We start from the raw sequence: 20,831 nt of genomic DNA, 5'->3' as shown, positions 1-20,831 counted from the left end.
ATGGAAGATCTCTGTCACTCTTTCAAATAAATAAATTTCCAAAAAATAAGCTGGGCAGAGGAACCTTACAGGGGTTCTCTTCAAGGGGCAGAATGGTGGTGCTGGGCCTCTTCTGCAGGATGGTGACAAACTACCCAACTCCGATGGTGACTGAATTTAAGCCAGAAGCGTAACACTTTAGATTAGTGCCTGAAATATACTCATAAAATGACCGCTGTTCATATTCTCACAACAATAAACTACTGATCAAGTGTTTATGTGTCAGACACTTTTCTAAGTACATTGGAAGTAATCATTTGATCTTTACAAAGGTCAAATCTCCAGTGCGCCACTTCCAAACCCGCCCTAGCCCGCCCACCTCACTGTGTGCCCACCTCTCCTCTCTGGTTGGTCTGAGGTGCTAACCCCAACTTTTTGTCCTAACTATGCAAAAACTCAGCAGTCTTCTGCTTCCACCACAGCCTAAGTTCACACAGCTCCTGGACCAGTACTCGAAATGGCAGTCAGATAATTTCCACTGCTGTTTATAAATTCTGGAAGATCACATACGCTCTGGCCCCTGCCTCTTTCTCCGACATCATCATCTATCCCCCCTCCCTCAGCAGAGTCCTACGCTTTGAACACAGCGAGCTGATCTTTGCCTTATGGAAATGTCCTTAACATATCTGCTAGTGCCTCGTCTCTTTTGGAGCTGCCTTTTAAAGGGAGGACGCCACAACACTCCTGGAGAAAAGTTTCACAGTTCAGCCGACTTCCACACACCAGGCTGGAATTTGGGAGGTACAGATATGTACCTATTTTGTCCCACAAAAACCCAGCAGTTTCAGATGGCTCCACTTCACTTTAAACAGCTATCCATGAAACAGAAGTGGGTGACTAACACACTTCACTGCTTCATTGAAGCGAATGCTAATTGATAGTTATTGCATCCTTGTACATGGGTTTAAGAGAATTCTACTCATTTTAATTGTGATAAATGACAAGTCTTTAAAATGAAATTTGAGAAGTCTCAAAATGCACAAAAAAAGGAGAGAGAGGCGTATAAAGAAACCCCGAGGCACCCAGCAGGCAGCTTCAACAATGCTCATTCACGGCCAGGCGCATCCTCTCTTACCCCAATCACCACTCACCCTTCATTAGAATGAAGGAAGCAAACCTTGGACCTTCTCTCCTCTCATGCACTGATTTACAAGTATAAACCTATAAAACACAAACCACAACCACAAGACCACTGTTCTTACAAATCTACCACTGAATATAACTGCAAAAGAAGTGCTCATGATGGAGCCTCCAGAACCAATCACAGGACGGAGGACTGAGAATCAAGCTGACCAGGAAGCCGCGCCACAGGCAAGCGGTCCACAGTAAGATCCAGGAAACAGAAGACAAGCTTTGGTCAACAACTGAACTACGAGGAAAACTAAAAGTGGGAAGAGACACAGAAGGGAATCAACCTATAGATAAGAGATTAGGGCGCCGGTTTGTGTCCCTGCTGTTCTACTTCCTATCCAGCTCCCTGCTGTGGCCTGGGCAAAGCAGTGGAAGATGGCCCAAATGCTTGGGCCCCTGCACCCACGTGGGAGACCCAGACGAAGCCCCTTGCTCCTGGCTTCAACCTGACCCAGCCCTGGCTGATGTGGCCATCTAGGGAGTGAACCAGTGGATGAAGATCCCTCTCTCCAAATGTGTCTGTAACTCTTTCAAATAAGTAATTCGAGCACGCACGCGAGACAGATGGATTGAACAGATTTATCAATTTCACTATTTGGTCTCTATTTGATTCTAATCCAAAGAAACAAAATATAGAGGCACTTTTGACTTACTCAGAGAAGCATTTCTTGGCTGTCTAACCTAAACCGCATTCCCCAGTTACTACTGACACAGCATGCTGCATTTCTTCACAGTATTTAACAGAATGGGAAATTATAACCTTTTTTTTTTTTTTTTTGACAGGCAGAGTGGACAGTGAGAGAGAGAGAGAAAGGTCTTCCTTTTGCCGTTGGTTCACCCTCCAATGGCTGCTGCGGCTGGCCACCGCGCTGATCCGATGGCAGGAGCCAGGTACTTCTCCTGGTCTCCCATGGGGTGCAGGGCCCAAGCACTTGGGCCATCCTCCACTGCACTCCCTGGCCACAGCAGAAAGCTGGCCTGGAAGAGGGGCAACCGGGACAGAATCCGGCACCCCGACCGGGACTAGAACCCGGTGTGCCGGCGTGGCAAGGCGGAGGATTAGCCTAGTGAGCTGCGGCGCCGGCCAGAAATTATAACATTTTATGAAAGACTGACTCCCTCTACCAAAGGTACATTCTACGAACATAGACACCTCTTTCTCCCCGCTAATCTCCCACATGATTGAATCAATGCGGGCAGGCCCTGGCTTCAGCCCTGATCCTACAATACGCTACTTTTGGCCTTAACAAAACACTGTTTGGATCCACAAACATGAAATGTCTTCCACTTCTTCAGGCCACCTCACTTTCTCCCAACGATGCTTGCGGTATTCACTGTGTCAGACGTGCACTGCTGTTAAACTTCTCGCCCCATTCTGTCTCCTCTCTCTCCTGAGGACTCTGATCACACACAAGCTGGACTTCCCGATACTCCTGGTAAGGCCGTATCCGTTTCCCATCTCTCATTCTGGATGACTTCCAGTGACGTGTCCTCAGCTCACTGTGCTTCTGCAGCCTTCATTCTGTTAGCATGTTTTTCAGATGCTGGGGTTGAAACTTCAAATACAGGTCAAACGTTCTACTTTTTTTTGAACTTCCATTTGCTGTTGAGATTTTCTCCTCAGCTATTCTTTCAGTACTCCCTGTAAATCTTTGAGCACACCAGTTATTTTAAAGTCACTGTCTCTAGTTCCAACATCTGGATTATCTGTAGGCTGACCTTTGTTGACTTCAGAAATCCGATTGTGGGTCCCTGTTTTTAGCTGCATGTGTATGTTTTGTTATGTTGGACTCTGTGTAGAAGAACAATGTTGACTGGAACATCAATGCTTTTCTTTAAAGATTTGAAAGGCAGGGAGAGAGACGGAGAGAGAGAGGTGCACACAAGCAATAGATCTTCTATCCACTGGTTCATTCCCCAAATGTTCACAACAGCCAGGACTGGGCCAGGATAAAGCAAGGAGTCAGGAACTCCATCCTAGGGTCCCAGGTGGGTGGCAGGGACCCACGTACCTGGGCCATTATCCACTGCATTCCCAGGCTCATTAGCGGAAGCTGGACTCAAACTGGCTCACCAATATGAGTTGCAGGCATCCCAAGTGGCAGCTTAACCTCTGTGCTTTAATGCCTGCCCCCAACACTCATGTATTTCCTAGCGCGTGACAGCTCTCTCTCATCTCTAGCTTAAGTGAGGAGGTTGATCCGAAATGGAGTTCCAGGCACAACTGACTGGGTTTACTCTCTGCTTAGGGTTCATTAGGTTGTATGACTTACAGGTCTGAGCCTAGAGCCAGGAAGCTGCAGTTTCACATTTAGATTCAACAGTTCCTGGCAACAGGATAATGCAAGACTGTGTAAGTTCTTTCTGTTTTCCTTCTTTCTTCTTAGCAAAACTGGGGGATGGGTGACAGGATACTTATGTCAATCATATTGTTGCACTTATCCTTCAGACACCAATTTGACTTTTCTTAAACAGCTTTAATGGGATATAATTACATACCACACAACTCAATGATTTAAAGTGTAAAACTCAATGGTTTTGGTATATCATTATCCATTTAAAAATTAAGGTTATATATAAAATTGTCATTTTACCCATTCTTTTTTTTTAATAAAGATTTTTTTTATTTATTTGAGAGTAGAGTTACAGTGAAAGGGAGAGACAGAGAGAAAGATCTGTCCACTGGTTCACTCCCCAAATGGCCACAATGGCCGGAGCTACGCTGATCTGAAGCCAGGAGCCAGGAGCTTCCTCCTGGTTTCCCACATGGGTGGAGAGGCCCAAGGACCTGGGCCATCCTCTACTGCTCTCCCAGGCCATAGCAGAGAGCTGGATGGGAAGTGCAGCAGCCAGGACTAGAACTGGTGCCCACATGGGATGCCAGCACCATAGGCGGAGGATTAACCCACTGTGCCATACTGCCAGCCCCCATTTTACCCATTCTTAAGTGTACTGGCCCTAACCCCACCTACAATATTGCATGATCATCACTTTTTTCCTAAATCTTTTTCATCACCCCAAATTGAAATTCTGTAATCATTAAGCAGTAAGTCCGTTCTCTGTTTTCTCTAATCCCTAGTAACCTCTAATCAACTTTCTGCTTCTCTAAGTTTATTTATTCTAGATAACTCACGTAATTGGAACTACTCAGTATTTGTCCTTTTGTACCTGGCTTACTGAGTATATTTTTTTCATGGTTATTCATGAGTAGAACTTCATTCCTTTTGATGGCTAAATACGCCACCGAATATGCTGGTTTGTATCCATATTTCTGATCATCTGTTCACCTGCTGACATTTGGGCTGACTTGCCTTACGGCTGTTGTGAACAATCCTGCAGTAACACTGATGTACAAGTGTAAATTTGAGTCCCTTTTTTAACTCTTTGGGCATACTTCCAGGAGTACCACTGCCGGTCTTACAGCTGAAGTACTACGTTTAGCTTGTTATGGAACTACCAAACAGCGTTCCACAGTGGGCACACTGTTCTGCACTCTCAGCCACGTCCGAGTCATCCTCTCTCCACACCTCACCGGCACTTGGTGTCTGGTTTCTGTTTCCCCAACACTTAGCGCCGCTGGTCATCTTTGCATCTGCTATGGTTATTCATTCTGCTCGCCCTCAGTGCCGCAAACGGCTGCTTCTTCATCCTAGACTTTTTCTTAACCTCTCTTCCACCTATGCACATGAAGACCTGACATTTGCCCCCAGAAGCGCCGCTCCACCGTGCTCACCCATGAACTCTCCCCTCGTTTCCTGCAGCTCCTCGAGTCCCACTGTGACACGTTCTCTCTCTCACGGATGGCCACGGCACTACTTCCAGAGCAAGAGGCGGCAGCTGTTTCCCCTCATCAAGAGGGTGTGGCTTCATCTGTGACTGCGGATAGGTCACGCAAGGTTAGACAGCTCTGCCTGGCTCCCTGCTCCTTGGAACGTTCCTCCGGGGAGCCCAGTCACCATCCTGTGAGATAGCTCAAGCCACACACACAGGACCCACGGAGGTGTTCCAGCCGACGACTCCAGCTGAGGTCTGAGTCAACAGCCAAGCCAACCACAGACGGAGGAGTGAGCATTCGATGGTTCCAGTACCTCGTCTCCCATGCTTCCAGCCGAGCCCAGGTATGGCGGGGCCCATCCCCACTGTCCCCACGTGACGTGGCCACAGGCTCCTAGCCATTCAAGCTGCTTGCTGCAGATCATCAGGCAATTCCAGCATCTCTCGGAAAAGTGGGGTTATACCAGCTGGATTTTACTTGGTGTAATAATGGCATGAAGGTGTTCTACACCCTCTCCATCTCCGCCAGAATCTGCCGTTCACCTGTAGTTTTCTGTGGATACCCCTATTACCTGAAGAAGCATCGTCTACCACGTGCCAGCCACTGTCCTAAGCGCTGGGAATATGGTGACGAACGTAACAGGCCCTGGCCAGCACAGGAAAAAAAAAACCTAGATTTGAATTTTTGGCCCCTAGTTGCAAATGTAATTTCCGTGGCGGAAGGAGATGAGGGTGGTAATTTACCACGTAAGTATGAATTCTGCGCTCTTTAAACAATACCATGTTTATCAGTTATTCAGGTAGCTGTGGTTTGCTAATTTTCACAGTTGGAGAATACTTAGCTGGTACATTTCCCCATCTGAATGCTGATAAACATTTGGGTTGCTTTAATTGCAGTCTGTTCTAACAATGTTGTTATGCACATTCTTGTATCTTGGTAGAGTTTCTTTAGAGAGCAAACCTAGGAGTGGAATCATTAGATGAAACCAAACTATTTACAAGGTGATACCAAACCATTTTCCAAGAAGGGTACACCAATTTTTACTTAAATTAGGAGTTTATGTGAGTCCTTCAATATTTGTGGGCTTTTAATTTTTTGCTACTTTAAAGGTCTATATTTCTTTGTGATTTCCATTTTTATTACTAATGAAGTTGAACACCTTTGTTTGCTAGTCCCCTGGCTATCCCCTCTTTAAATGTTTCCTTATCTTTTTTTTTTATTGTGGTAAACTGTACACAACATAAAGTTTATCATTTTTACCATTTTTAAGTGCACATGTCAGTGGCATTAAGAACATTCACAACACTATGCAACCAACACCACCCTTTTTTATAAACTTTTTTGGCCTATTATGTTTTCTTTTTTTCTTTCTTTTTTTTTTTTCCAGGCTCCATCCACTTTATTTCTCTCGTGTAAAAACCTATGCTGTGGCCACAGCTGGAGCCTGGGTCCTCTGCATGGACACCCTGGTGTGCGTCTTCACAAGGTGGTCGGTGAACTCCTGGTAGGGAGACTTGGTGAACACGGTCTCTTTCCAGAGGTCGGGGGTCAGGTAGCTGTAGGTCTTGGAGATGGCATCGAAGGTGGCCTTGGCGAGGTTGCCGAGGGTGGCGGTGCAGCCCCGGGCTGAGGTGTAGCAGTCGTCAATGCCAGCCATCATCAGCAGCTTCTTGGGGACAGGGGCGGAGACGATCCTGGTGCCTCTGGGCGCAGGGATGAGGCGCACCAGCACAGAGCCACAGCGGCCGGTCACCTTGCACGGCACGGTGTGGGGCTTGCCGATCTTGTTACCCCAGTAGCCTCTCCGCACGGGCACGATGGACAGCTTGGCCAGGATGATGGCCCCTCGGATGGCGGTGGCCACCTCCTTGGAGCACTTCACGCCCAGGCTGACGTGGCCGTTGTAGTCCCCGATGGCCATAAATGCCTTGAAGCGGGTCCGCTGGCCGGCCCGCATCTGCTTCTGCACTGGCATGATCTTTAGCACCTCGTCCTTGAGGGCGGCGCCCAGGAAGAAGTCGATGATCTCGGACTCCTTGATGGGCAGGGAGAACAGGTAGATATCCTCCAGGGACTTGATCTTCATGTCCTTAACCAGGCGGCCCAGCTTGGTGCCCGGCAGCCACTCCTTGTCCTCCGCCTTGCCTCCGCGGGCACCGCGGCCTCGGCCCTAGCCCCGACCCCGGCCGCGCCCGCGGCCTCGGATGCCGCTGCCGAAGCCTCCATGGAAGCCGCCGCGGCCTCCCATTCCAGGGCCCCCAGGGCCTCCGGGCCCTCCTGCTGCACCGGCGTCATCCGCCATTTGGTGTTCTCTCGGAGAAGAAGAAGCGGCCTATTATGTTTTCTATTAAGTTTATTAATTGTGAAGAGAATCAATGAATTGACATTTGATTACAACTATTTATAATGTTTGATGTTAAGGACAGCAAACATTCTTAGTACTTCAGAAGGCTCCCTCATAGCCCACTTTTATTGTCCTGAATGTAATTAGTGGCTCTTACGATGTCTTAAAATTCTGCCTGTGCAATCCTATAGAAAATACTCTTGGGTCTGGCACCTTCCATTCAATATTATCCAAAGGAGTCATTCATTTTGCTTCTCTGTCACTGCTTTGTAGTATTCTGCTACACACATATATGACAATTTATCCATTCTTCAACTGACAAGCATTTCTTTCCTGTCATTGTGTCTTTTGGTGAACAAAGGAATGCATTTCTGTTAGTCACATGCCCAGAACAGATTTAATGGGTCAGTAGGGATTTTGTATATTTAGTTTTTCCATTACCAGATGGGTTTCCAAAGTGGGTATATGAATTTATACTCCCACTAGTGATACGTGAGTATTCTCAGTTGCTCCACTTCCTCACCAATACTTGGTATCGGCTGTCATTTGCATTGTAGCCACCTTAGGGTGAGTGTAGTTATTTTTATTCTTTTTGATTTGTACTAACTCTTCATATATTCTGAGTAAAATTAGTGTGTTGGTTATATAGGTTACAATTTTCCTATTTCATGGCTTGCTTTGTCCTTAAATTCAGAAGGCCATATTTTAGTGAGGTCAGAGTTTCCTTCTGCCTAAAGAACATTTCTTAGAATTTCCTTCAGGTCTGCTAGACAAGAATTCTCTCAGTATTCTTCTAGGAAAAAAAAAAAAAGTCGATTTCATTTCATTCTTCAAAGCTATTTTTTGCTGTTTAGAAATTCAAAGTAGACACTCTTCTGGCATTTACTGTCACTGCCCAGAGGTTGGCTGTCAACTATTGCTCCTTAGGAGGCTTTCTGCAGTTGGTCTTAGTATCTCATCTTTGCTGCTCTGTAGTTTCACTACGATAGATCTCAGAACCCATTTATTTTATGCGTTATGATCGGCACTTTTGGGCTTTTGAATCTGTGCATTACTGTTACTTGCTAGTTTTGGAAATTTCTTTTTTAAGATTGCCAGACATCCTCTCTCTCCTCCTGGGACCCCATTCAGGTCTCCTACATGGTGGCACGGGCCCACGTGCCTTTACCATCATCAGCTGCCACCCAGACGCATGAACAAGAAGCTGGCACTTTGATATGGGATGCAGCTCTCCCATGCAGCAGCCTAACCTTTGACAGAATTTTTGCTCTTTTCTAGTTCTGATCTTTTTTGTTTTTCACGATACATTCCAGACCTAGCTACCTTCTAATCCAAGGGTCAGTCAACTCTCTATATCCATGACAGATGGTCCAGTTCTCTGCCTACTATTGTAAATAGTTTTATTGGAACATAGCGATGCTCCTATGTCTGCATGTCTGCATATGTTTATTGCTGCTGTTGTGTTACAATGGCAGAGCTGAGTAGCTGTGACGAAAACAGAACAGAGTCCTCAAAGCCTACAATGCTACCCGCCCTGTTCTAGAGTAATTACTGCTCTCTTCAGCGGCTTCTAATCTGCTATTAAATAGACCCATTAAGTGTTATATTTTAATTATGGCATTTTTCTATCAGTTCTATTGGGTTCTCTTTCAAAGCTGCTAGGACACTTCGAACAATTTTTTATTTCTTACTGGTATTTTCAAGCTTTTAAAAAATGTTTATCATTTATTTATTTAGCAGACACAAAGCATGTGAGAGACTGAGAGAGAACACCCACTTTTTAACTTTGAAATGCCTGGCCAAAGCCGTGAGCTAGGAACTCAATCCAACTAGGAACTAACCCCTCATGTGGGTGGCAAGGACCCAGGTACTTGAGCCATCACCTACTGAGCCTTAGGGTGTGCATCAGCAGGAAGCTGGGAGCAGGAGCAGAGCCAGGACTGGAAGCCAGGCACTGTTATATGGAATGCAGGCACCTTAAGTGTTGTCTTTGCCACTGTGCCAAGAACAATCCCCTTTTCTTTCTTCTTTCAAAGATTTGTTCATTTATTTTAAAGGGAAGGAGGAGGAGGAAGGGAGGGAGAGAAAGAGAGAATATCTCCCATCCCGTAGTTCACTTCTCCAGTGGCACATCAGCCAGCGAGGTCTGGGCCAGGCCAAAGCCAGAAGGAGGAACTCCTCCTGGACTGGACTCCCCGATGAGTGGCAGGTCCAAGTACTTGGGGCCATCTTCCGCTGTTTCCAGGAACATGAGCAGAAAGCTGGATCAGAAACCAAGTAGCTGGGACTTGAGATACGGCATCCCACACGGTGGCCTACCCACTGTGCCACATGCATAACTAGCTGTCTTACAATCCAGATGACTTCTACACATTCATCTCTGACGTTTATTCCTGCTCTTGCTCATTCCCTGTTTCCCTGCGTGGCGCATTCAGATCATGGAATCAGTGACCTTAGCAATTACTTGTAAGAACAATCGCAGGCCTAGAAGGACCCTTGCTTCAGCGAGGGTCTGTGCTGCTTCTGCCAGACATCTGAAGGCAGCACCATCCTAGGACCACATCAGGCCACATTCCCAGCGAGGTCCCGAGAAGCTGGAGTTCCAGTTTACGGGGAGGAGGTCCTCCTCTGGATTTCCCGCGTGGTGCACATCTTCATGGTTTCTTCCCTTTGCACTGGGCTGTCCAGATTTCCTCAGGCCAGTGAACACCCTGGGCAAACTGTGCTCCACTGTATTTCTAGGTTCCCATTCTCCTTTAATTGGGTTTGGTAAAATATCACAAAGTTTGCTAGTGCTTTTAAAAAATAGGGTTCTGGTATGTTATCTGGCATTTTAATGCTATTTTCAGCAGGAAACTTGGTTTGAATGACTTAGTCCTCTATTACCAAACACTCAAAATCAGAAGTTTCATTTTTCTCTTAAGAAAGATCACTTTCTTAAGGGTGCAGCTCATCTTCAAAGGAAAAAATAGGATGACCCCCCCCCCAGCAAAAAACGGAAAATCTCCCACTGAGCATGTGTAAGAAACATATATTATGGCACTTCAAAAAGTTCATAGAAAATGGAATTTTAAGTTAAGTTTGGGGGCAGTACTGTGGCACAGTGGGTTACACTGCCACTTGGAACAGCCGCATCATGTACTAGGGTGCCTCAGATCAAGCCCATCCCTGCTTCAGATCCAGCTTCCTGCTAGCGTGCCTCTGACGGCACCATGGGGGAGATCCGGCTTCCGCTCTGGCCCAGCCCCAGCTGCTGCAGGCATCTGAAGAGTGAACCAGAAGGAAGCTCTCTCTCTGGCGTTTTGCCTTTCAGATAAAAAATAAAACTTAAAAAAAAGGGCAAGTTTATGAGCACAAGTTTAGTCCAGCAGTTAGGACGCTCAGGTTCCACCTCAGAGCACCTGGGTCTGACTCCCAGCTCCAGCTCCTGACTCGTTTCCTGCCAACGCAGAGTCTGCGGCCAGTGGTGATGGCTCAGGTAACGGGGTTCCCGCCATTCACATAAGACACCCAGACTGTAGCCCAGTCCAGCTCTGGCCATGTGAGGGTATTTGGTGGTAAACTAGAAGACAAGAGCTCTGTTTGTCTTTATCTATCAAATAATTAGTTTTTAAAAATATTGTTTGGGGCTGGTGCTGTGGTGCAGTGGGTTAACACCCTGGCCTGAAGCACCGGCATCCCATATGGGTGCTGGTTCAAGACCCAGCTGCTCCACTTCTGATCTAGCTCTCTGCTATGGCCTGGGATAGCAGTAGAAGATGGCCCAAGTCCTTGGGCCCTGCACCTGCATGGGAGACCTGGAAGAAGCTCCTGGCTCCTGGCTTTGGATTGGCGTAGCTCTGGCCGTTGCAGCCAATTGGGGAGTGAACCATCGGATGGAAGACTTCTCTCTATCTGCCTCTCCTTTCTCTGTGTAACCCTGACGTGCAAATAAATAAATAAATAAATCTTTTTTTTTAAATAAAAATACTGTTTATTTTGGTATGAAATTCGTGCAGTTTTTTTTTTTTTTTTAATTTGACAGATAAGAGTTATAGACAGTGAGAGAGAGAGAGACAGAGAAAGGTCTTCCTTCCATTGGTTCACTCCCCAAATGGCCGCTACGGCTGGCGCTGCGCCAATCTGAAGCCAGGAGCCAGGTGCCTCCTCCCAGTCTCCCATGCGGGTGCAGGGGCCCAAGGGCTTGGGCCATCCTCCACTGCCCTCCCGGGCCACAGCAGAGAGCTGGCCTGGAAGAGGAGCAACCGGGACTAGAATCCGGCGCCCATATGGGATGCTGGTGCCACAGGTGGAGTATTAACCAAGTGAGCCACGGTGCCAGCCCTGCAGGTTTTTGTCATAACGCATATCCCATGAACTTTCTGAAAATTCCTTGTGTGATGTACAACAGTTTACTAACTATAGCATTAATACCAATTCCTCTTTCAGAAAATCACAATCATCTCCGATCCTTTAGAGAGCATCTTTCTCCAGAAGGCCTCCTTGTAAGGTTACTAGGATCTAAAAGCAGTTGAGTGTAGCAGAGCAGTAAATTTACCATCTCCAGGCCATCAGTGTCTTCCCCTCTTAAACAGGAGCAGCAGCACTTCTGGAGGTGTTACGACGACTGTGTGAGTTACTCTGCACAGCACAGATAGCTGTGAGCTGGCAAAGTGAAACAGCTCAGTTCCCAGCGGGGGGACTGCAGCTAGAGACAGCGCAGGAGGGAACACATGCGGTCTCTGCTCCATCTTCTTCCTCTTTCTTTTTTGAAACACCACTTAAAGATGTCAAACCATTCTTAGCTAAACGAAACAAAACCACACTAGGCTGAGGGGTGGCTTGAGCCTGTGAATTCTATCTTGTCAACCCTTCGCAAAAGATTCATGGAAATCAGACAACATGTTTTTAAAGTATTTGCTAGAGAAATCAAAATCAGCAATTCTCTATCACCAGAAATTGAGACGTCTGTATCTCCTAGGCTGCTGAACAGAGCGGAGTGGAGTTTGAGAACTGTGTTGGCTGTTTGCTGGGCTTTGTCATACAACATAAACCAATTATAGTACATTGGGGAAAAGTGGATGGGTTTGACATATGTTGACATGAAAGGAGATAAACATATATATTTACCTGGCCAAAAACGGTTCCTCCAGTATTGGCTGCCTGACCAAACACAGAACCAGTATTACTAGAACCAAAACCTAAAAAATACAAAGAAGAAAGATTTGGGTAAGTCCTTTACAGTAGCAAAGCAGTGCTGTTTTCAGTAGCACTCAGTGTGCTAAGATACTCTACAGTAAATCAACTTACGAATAAAATCTGTTTCCTCATCTAGGAAATGTAAAAATCCCGAGTAAATGCCTTAAAAACAGTTTCCTTTACTGCTAATAACTTAAAGTCTCAAGGACTGAGTCCTTCTCTCCTATCAAATCTCAAGCGGGGGGTGTGTGCTCAGTGTCGCCTCTCTCCAGGCTTCCAGCCACCATCAATTCTTTCCAATGACTGACAATGCTGGGAACACAGTCGTTTCACAGTGAATGGGCTCCAGGACCTTGTGCAGATACCAAAAACCAGGATGCAGCCGGCGCCGCGGCTCACTAGGCTAATCCTCCGCCTAGCGGCGCCGGCACACCAGGTTCTAGTCTTGGTCGGGGTGCCGGATTCTGTCCCGGTTGCCCCTCTTCCAGGCCAGCTCTCTGCTGTGGCCAGGGAGTGCAGTGGAGGATGGCCCAGGTGCTTGGGCCCTGCACCCCATGGGAGACCAGGAAAAGCACCTGGCTCCTGGCTCCTGCCATCGGATCAGTGCGGTGCGCCGGCCGCAGCGCGCTGGCCGCGGTGGCCATTGGAGGGTGAACCAACGGCAAAAGGAAGACCTTTCTCTCTGTCTCTCTCTCTCACTGTCCACTCTGCCTGTCAAAAAAACAAAAAACAAAAAACAAAAAAACAAAAAACCAGGATGCTCTAGTCCCTTACATAAAACGGTGTCGTATGTGCATATAACCTACACACAACCTCCCATATACTTTAAGTCATCTCTAGATTACTTAAAACACCTAATACAACATAAACAGCTGTTACATATAACTGTTTAGGGGATAACAGCAAGAAAAAAGTCTTGTACCAGCTCAGTCCAATGCAACTGGTTGTTATTGTTGTTGTTTTAATGTGTTTTTGATCCACAGTTAGCTGAATTCATGGATGCAAAACCCACAGATGCAGAAGGCCACCTGTATTTCTACTCCCTGGTTTCCTGCAAATCTCAAATACCAGTTTCTTTCAGGGTAGTTTATCTTTCATATCCAGTTGGGATGACAAGGTCAAGGTGCTATGCTGAACAGGGCGTGGGAAAGTCAGGCAGAACTATACGTTATAACATAAAGGCACTCAACAAAAAGCCAGAAGGCAAGGGTTCCCTCTCATCTCCATCACCGACTGGTCAGGTGAGCTTTCACAAGTCTCAATCCTTCAACCAGGCATGAAGCAGAGAGCTCAGTGTTTTTCACACAGATACTAAATGAAAGAAGATTCCTTCGGGGTTTGGAATCTGTTGAAATAGCTTGACCATGCCTGTTCAGGAGGTTTTCTCAAGTTCTGATTTTGGAACAAACAATGCACGCGAGATCAAGAAGGTATTAAGTTCCTACACTCCTTGGAGACCCACAGGTCTTCTCTCTACTCACTCTTGAGATCAAGTCATCACATGTCCTATCATTCAAACTGGCCAAAGGCCTCTGCCCAAGACATCAGCCTGATCTCGAAACTGTCTTTCACTACCATGTCCTGATAGCTAAGTCAGTAGGGGCTCAATTATTTGTTGATGGAAAGAAAGAAAACATTCCTTTCTAATAAATTATTAGCCATGGGGCAGGCGCTGTGGCGCAGCGGGTTAACGCCCTGGCCTGAAGCACCGGCACCCCATATGGGCGCCAGTTTGAGTCTCAGCTGCTCCACTACCAATGCAGCTCTCTGCTATGGCCTGGGATAGCAGTAGAAGATGGACCAACTCCCTGGGCCCCTGCACACACGTGGGAGACCCAGAGGAAGCTCCTGGCTCCTGGCTTTGGATTGGCGCAGCTCCGGCCGTTGCGGCCATCTGGGGAGTGAACCAGCGGATGGAAGACCTCTCTCTGCCTCTCCTCTCTCTGTTTAACTTTTTCAAATAAATAAATAAATCTTTAAAAAATTATTAGCCATTTTCAAAAGTTATCAAAGAAATAAATTAGCAGTTACAGGCAATGCTGCCTACCAAGAAACCACTTCCTTGTTTTTCTTCTAGAACCTAACTGCTGAAGACTGCCTTTTATAAGATAACTATCAGAAAGCAACACTGAGTTTCCAACTGCTTATTAAAAACTTTGTAAAGGTTAGATTAGCTGCTAAAATTGAATACATAATAGTGATGGATTAACTTTCGTACAAAAATAGTAAAATTTAGGAATTTCTAGAAAAATTGTAACATTGAAAACACAAACGAGCCTGACTCCTGAAATGTCAGTGCCCACCCCTTCCGCGGGATGGTGTCAGAGGACACAAACTACTGGCAGGGCGGCGCCCCAGGGGCGGAGACCTGAACTCCCTGGTTCTACTCTTGGCACTATCAGACTTCAGATCCGTCTCCTCGAGGCCTCACAGCTCTGGACACAATGACCTCACAAGCACCTACCTTCCAAATTAAAAATTTCATATTTATGAGTCATTAAATTACTCACCATGACCTTAAACTAAAAATACTTGCTCCCCCAGCCCCCGGCCCATGGAACTGGCACTGTGGCGGCATCGAGTAGAGAAGCTGCCGAGAATCAAAACGCAGGCTCCAGAGGCAGACCAAGCCAATCCGGCCAAATACATCCTGAAACCACAGTCGCCCCAAGCCTTCTTGATCCTACAGATCACCCTTCTTTTACTTTCCCTTTTTTTTCTTTTAATTACAAAGGTAATACAAGTTTGTTACAAGCATTCAATACCATGCAAAGGGACAAGGTATAAAAATCTTAGGCAAGTTCTTACCTGAAGCTTGACAAAAGCTAAACCCTGAGGGTGCCGCTGTGGTGGAGGCTGAGGTGCTACCAAACACAGAGCCCCCCTGCCCAAAGCCAGGACTCTGCCCAAAAGCAGGCGGGTTGCTCTGTCCAAACAGTCCCCCTCCTGTGCTGGCAGAAGACTGCCCAAACGAAAAGGAACTGGAGCTACTGGCACTCGAGGCGGCACCAAAGACACTGCCGCTGGTGGACGTGGGGGCTGCGGACACAGACTGGCCAAAGGCAGGCACAGAACTGAACCCAGGCTGACTGAAGGAAAAGGTGCTAGCAGGAGTGCTGGTTGACTGCCCGAAGGCCGGGGCCTGCCCAAACGCTGACTGTCCAAAGACGCCTGTGGCTGAGGCCCCGAAAGCTGGGCTACCAAACCCTGCACTGCTGACTGGGGACGTAGCAGTTGCCGTGCTGGCTACACTGCTTGTCTGCTGCCCAAACAGGCCTGGTGCTGTGCTGGCTGCCACCTGCCCAAACACGGGAGCTGCGGAGGGGGCAGTGGCTGTGTTGCTGGTAAGCTGGCTGAAAGCTGAGCTAGAACTGGCGGCGGGTGGCTGTGTAAAGACTGAGGAGCCAGAAGTGACAGTCCCAAACACTGCTGTCTCCGCAGCTGGGCCTGGAGCACCACTGGACACAGTGCTGGAGGCCGAGGGGGCACTTGATGCTTCAATGGCCACAGGGCCTGCACTTGGGACTGTCGCAGCTGCGACAGCAGTCGGCTCCGGAACCGAGAAGGTCAAAGTAGGAGGTCCTGCCTCTGTCTTGACTTCGGGGGCCCCCGTGACTGCTGGAACGGCCTCTGCAGAAGGGGCCACGAGGCTGGGACTAGAGCAGGGGCTGCTGACCACAGGCTGCGCAAGAACAGGCTCCTTGTTCCCGGAGTCGGAAGTCTGCAGAGGCGCCTGAGGAGGCTGGGCTGACTGCTGCCCTAGAAGGGAGGCTGTGGACACGGAGCCCTCGCTGTGGCCCGGCTTCTCAGGCAAGGCTGACGACGCGGCTTCCTCTGCGCCTCTACCAGAGGACACGGGCAGGGAGGGTGCGGCTGCGGAACTCAGGAGACTACTGAATGTCAGCGTGGGGAACGACGCTGGAAGGGAAGAGGCGGTCGAAGCGGAGGTGGGGGCAGACGGGGGCACAGTATTACTAGTCTGTGGGCTTCCAAACGAAAAACTGGTCTTGCCACCACTAACAGAGGTCCCTCCGAAACTGATGCCCCCAGAGGGTCCTGAACTGGGGAGTGGCAGACTGCCAAACACGCCAGACGAGGAACTGCCGGTGCTCGGGCTGGTGGCTGCTGGAGGCGCTGCTGTGGTGGCCGTCACGGAGGACGTCACAGGGGGCTCTGCATGCTTGCCTAACACCGAGGGGCTGCTGAACGTAAACCCCGAGGGCATGCTTGGAGTCTTGGCTGGCTGGCTGCTGGCCAGGCTCGTGGACAAAGCCTTACTGGTCGGCTTTGCAGCATCATCTGCCTGGCCAACCCGCAGTCCTGAGAAACTTCCAAGAGTCTCTCCAGCCAACGAATTCGGAAACAGAAACTCTCCCAGCTTGGCAGGTGGAGTCTCCAGCTTGCTAGAGGTGGCAGAGAGAACAATTCCAGAAGGCGCCACAGGTCTGCTGCTGGGCGGGGCAGACTCTCCGGCAGCGGAAACGGCGGCTCCGGCGCTGCTTGATGCTGGTGTGACTCCTGGGGAAGAACTTTCAGGAATGGCCTCGTAGAAAGCTTTGCCTCCACCGCCGAACGAGAAAGTGTCCAGCTGGCTTGACTCTCTAGTGGGAGGAGTGGCCCCTAGCAAGACAGAGACATCAGGAGAGAGGCTGAGTTAGCAAAACGGGACCTCTCACATTCCTACTACTGTCAGCTCCGCTCTTTGAGGGACAGCCTGCTCTAGAGTTTTCCTCGGGGGGCAGAATGAAGGATTCTCCAAAGCCCCCTTGGCTCCTATTCCCGAGGGGAAAAGGACTGGCATTCCTCGTTAAGAACGTTCAATCACAGCAGCTACGACGGTGGAGCATGCGCGGAATTAACAAGTTACCACGAAAGGGAAACGAAGAGGCCACTCTCCCTATTTTCCTGACTGTGCTTTCCTCAGTAATACCCTTGGCACAGTGCTGCCCCATGGACCTCCTGATACGCCAGAGTTTCATTCAAAATGGTTCTTCAAGGAAGAAAGTGTCAACCCACAGGCAACAGCTAGGGGCTATTTATCGATGTTCTACTAAGCAGCCTCTTCGACAGAGGTTGCACGACCCAGTGGTGAGGACGAGGGCCCTGGAGCCGGGAGCTCGCCACCTGCCGGCAATGCGCTCTGCGAAGGTTACTGCTCTGCACCTCCATTTCCTCCCTTCTGAGAAATTGAGAAAACAGGACCTTATCTCACACAGCTGTCAAGCCATAAGTGGTCCGTAATAACAGTAACTAAAACTTGCTATTTACCAACTAAAATTAACCTACTGCAAGTGTCTACTGAGGTTTCCAACTCCACATTGTTCTAAGAAGCCTGGCTATCACAAACTCTCAGGGGCACTGCAAAGCCTCTGCTATCTATAACTTCCAGAAAGAAACCTTGCTTCTCTGGTGTTGGACTGTTCATGGTTTTGGATTGTTATCCATGCTCTTATTAATTAAAATGCTTATACAGGCTGGCGCCGCGGCAAAATAGGCTAATCCTCCGCCTGCGGCACTGGCACACTGGGTTCTAGTCCCGGTTGGAGTACTGGATTCTGTCCCAGTTGCCCCTCTTCCAGGCCAGCTCTCTGCTGTGGCCCAGGAGCGCAGTGGAGGACGGCCCAAGGCCTTGGGCCCTGCACCCGCATGGGAAACCAGGAGAAGCACCTGGCTCCTGGCTTCGGATCAGCGCGGTGCGCCAGCCACGGCGGCCACTGGGTGGTGAACCAACAGCAAAAGGAAGACCTTTCTCTCTGTCTGTCTGTCTGTCTCTCTCTCACTGTCCACTCTGCCTGTCCAAAAAAAAAAAAAAAAGCTTATACAGATTAATATTGTGTTTAATTTCATTTCACTTTCCTTATGATTTATGAGAATTACTTTGTTCTTCTGCATTTATTTTTCTATCACTGCGTTGTTTTACCTCTAAAAAGTGAGTCTGGGGAAAATGTGGGCCTTGAAGGTGTTCTGCCACCTCTAAGTGGGCAAAAGCTAAAAAAAAAAACAATATTAGGAATTTCTGGTCTGGACAGAAAGGAATGAAATCAGCAACTCTCAGTGGCACACCCAGCCCGGGTCAGAAGTCTGCCATGTTTGCAGGCCCCAGTCTCTCTCTGGATGTCAGAAGATCCCTTTCCACAATGTAAACTCCATCATCTGTGCATACACAGAGACTCAACACCTATTTGTTGAGTGAATAAGAGAAAGGTGGTCCCTATATTATTTATAAGAGGAAAAGTTGGAAAAAACCTAAATGTCCAACAGGTAAATGATTAAACAAATCAAAGCATATCTTTAAGATAAAATTTTGAATGATCAGAAATACTTATGCATTATTTTCAATAGAGGAAAATTCACAGAAGAGACTGTGCTACATGAGGGGATGAAAAAGAAAATGAAACCCTCAGAAGGAAATTTAAAAACCTGCAACAGCTATTGCTGAGGGGTATCATGCCTTTTCATATTTCCATATTTTCCTAAGAACATATCACTTCTCTAATAAAGCTCTCTCTCCAAAACAGAATAAAAGTAAACTTAATCACTCAATGGAGAACCAGAAGGCACTTAATTGATTTAGTTGCTTTTTCGGTTAATATTCAACAGCTTTGACGCCACAGAAGAAATCCTGTCTTTACTGTCAATGACTAGAATACGCAGAAATCCCGCACGCCAGTTTCTTCAGCTGAATCTACCTGAAACACACAGCATCCACACGGGACTTACTGCAGACACCGTAAGCAAGACACGGAGCAGGTGCAATGTTCATGGACTGACACGCAAACCACCTGCCTTTGTTCAGGGGAGTCGTGAAGGTAAAGCTGTGCAACATGGAGACTGTACCTTGTGCAGCAGTAAAATTAGAGGATGGTGCTGGTGGAATTATCCCGAAATTAAAGCCAGTCCTAGCGAGTGAAGAAAAGAGAAGTTAAAAATGAACGAGCCTAAGGCACAATATTGCATTTTATAACTCAGTCATACAGCCTGTCCTTGAGGAGTCTGCAGTAAAGATGAACAAGAACACAGGACAGGCATGTTCTTTCCAAGGCAGTGAGCTACTCCGAGATCTCTAAACCGGGACAAGCAATCTGTGGGTGAAAGGGCAGCAGCCGAGAAGGCGTTGGCAGGGCAGCTGGGCTTTCCACGGCGAGGTGTGGGTGGGGACTCACTGCAAGCGAAGCAGAATAGCAGTGGTACAAACACATGAGGAATGCGCATGTGCGATTGTGGTTGGAGGGGATGGCCTGCCTAGTGCAGGAGGGGAGGCAAAATCTGACAAGGTGGAAGTAGCTGGATCAGGGGCCATTTTACAACCTTCCCGGAAACCAAGGAGGACGTCAGGAGAGAAAACGCAATGACAGAACCACTGTCTCCGCCACCTGACAAACTCTGGGGTCCAGGCTAACTTGTTTCAAAAACTTTCTGATTCCTTTTACCATCTCTTCTCTGCTCTTGTTCATTTTCTTTACATGGTAAGTAAAGATGCCAAAGCCAAAGCCAAAAATTCAGCACAAGTATAAATTAGAATATTCACTGTGATAAAACCTGAAATAGTAAACTTAAAACTAAATAGATTTTAAAATATAAGGGTCCAAGCCATATCAAATACAGTAAATAGTATAAGGATCTAGATTTTTTTTTCCCCCCACAGGCAGAGTAGACAACGAGAGACAGACAGACAGAGAGAAAGGTCTTCCTTTTGCCGTTGGTTCACCCTCTAATGGCCATCTCGGCTGGTGCGCTGCGGCCAGTGCACCGCGCTGATCCGAAGGCAGGAGCCAGGTGTTTATCCTGGTCTCCCATGGGGTGCAGGGCCCAAGCACTTGGGCCATCCTCCACTGCACTCCCGGGCCATAGCAGAAAGCTGGCCTGGAAGAGGGGCAACCGGGACAGAATCCGGCACCCTGACCAGGACTAGAATCCGGTGTGCTGGCGCCGCTAGGCAGAGGATTAGCCTATTGAGCCGTGGCGCCAGCCTTAGAATGTTTTTTATTCATCATTTTTATCCATCATTCTTTGTAAGTACAAAGACCATAAAGAAGACGTGCCAAATATTTTACCATATTAAAAAACAAACAAACAAAAAACAGGCTGGCATTGGGAATGGAGGGTTAAGCCACCACCTGCAATGCTGGCATCCTATATGGGTGCTGGTTTGTGTCCTGGCAGCTCCACTTCTGATCCAGCTCCCTGCTAATGGCCTGGGAAGGTAGGAAGATGGCCCAAGTCCTTGAATCCCTGTACCCACATGTGAGACCCGGAAGAAGCTCCTGGCTTCAACCTGGCCCAGCTACAGCCATTTGGGAGTGAAGCAGTGGATGGAAGAACTCTAAATCTGCCTTTCAAATAAATAAATAAATCATAAAAAAA

The 20,831-nt window shown here is 47.8% G+C and overlaps 1 protein-coding gene and 1 pseudogene across 9 annotated transcripts in view; both read right to left on the bottom strand.

Annotated features, from left to right (window-relative positions):
* NUP214 (nucleoporin 214) overlaps positions 1–20,831 on the bottom strand; it is a 108,047-nt gene that overhangs the window by 20,426 nt on the left and 66,790 nt on the right. For all 9 annotated transcript variants that reach the window (XM_008249052.4, XM_008249054.4, XM_008249053.4 and 6 more), the window contains 3 exons: positions 19,305–19,366; positions 15,276–17,087; positions 12,399–12,469 (listed from right to left, as the gene is read on the bottom strand). In XM_008249052.4, coding sequence (XP_008247274.1) covers positions 12,399–12,469; positions 15,276–17,087; positions 19,305–19,366 — 1,945 coding nt within the window. The remainder of the gene's footprint in view (positions 1–12,398; positions 12,470–15,275; positions 17,088–19,304; positions 19,367–20,831) is intronic.
* On the bottom strand, positions 567–12,369 carry LOC138845426 (small ribosomal subunit protein uS5 pseudogene; annotated as a pseudogene).

The sequence above is a fragment of the Oryctolagus cuniculus genome, chromosome 1, assembly GCF_964237555.1.
Source record: "Oryctolagus cuniculus chromosome 1, mOryCun1.1, whole genome shotgun sequence".
Classification (NCBI taxonomy): Eukaryota; Metazoa; Chordata; class Mammalia; order Lagomorpha; family Leporidae; genus Oryctolagus; species Oryctolagus cuniculus.
This window is presented reverse-complemented; position numbering and strand designations above follow the sequence as displayed.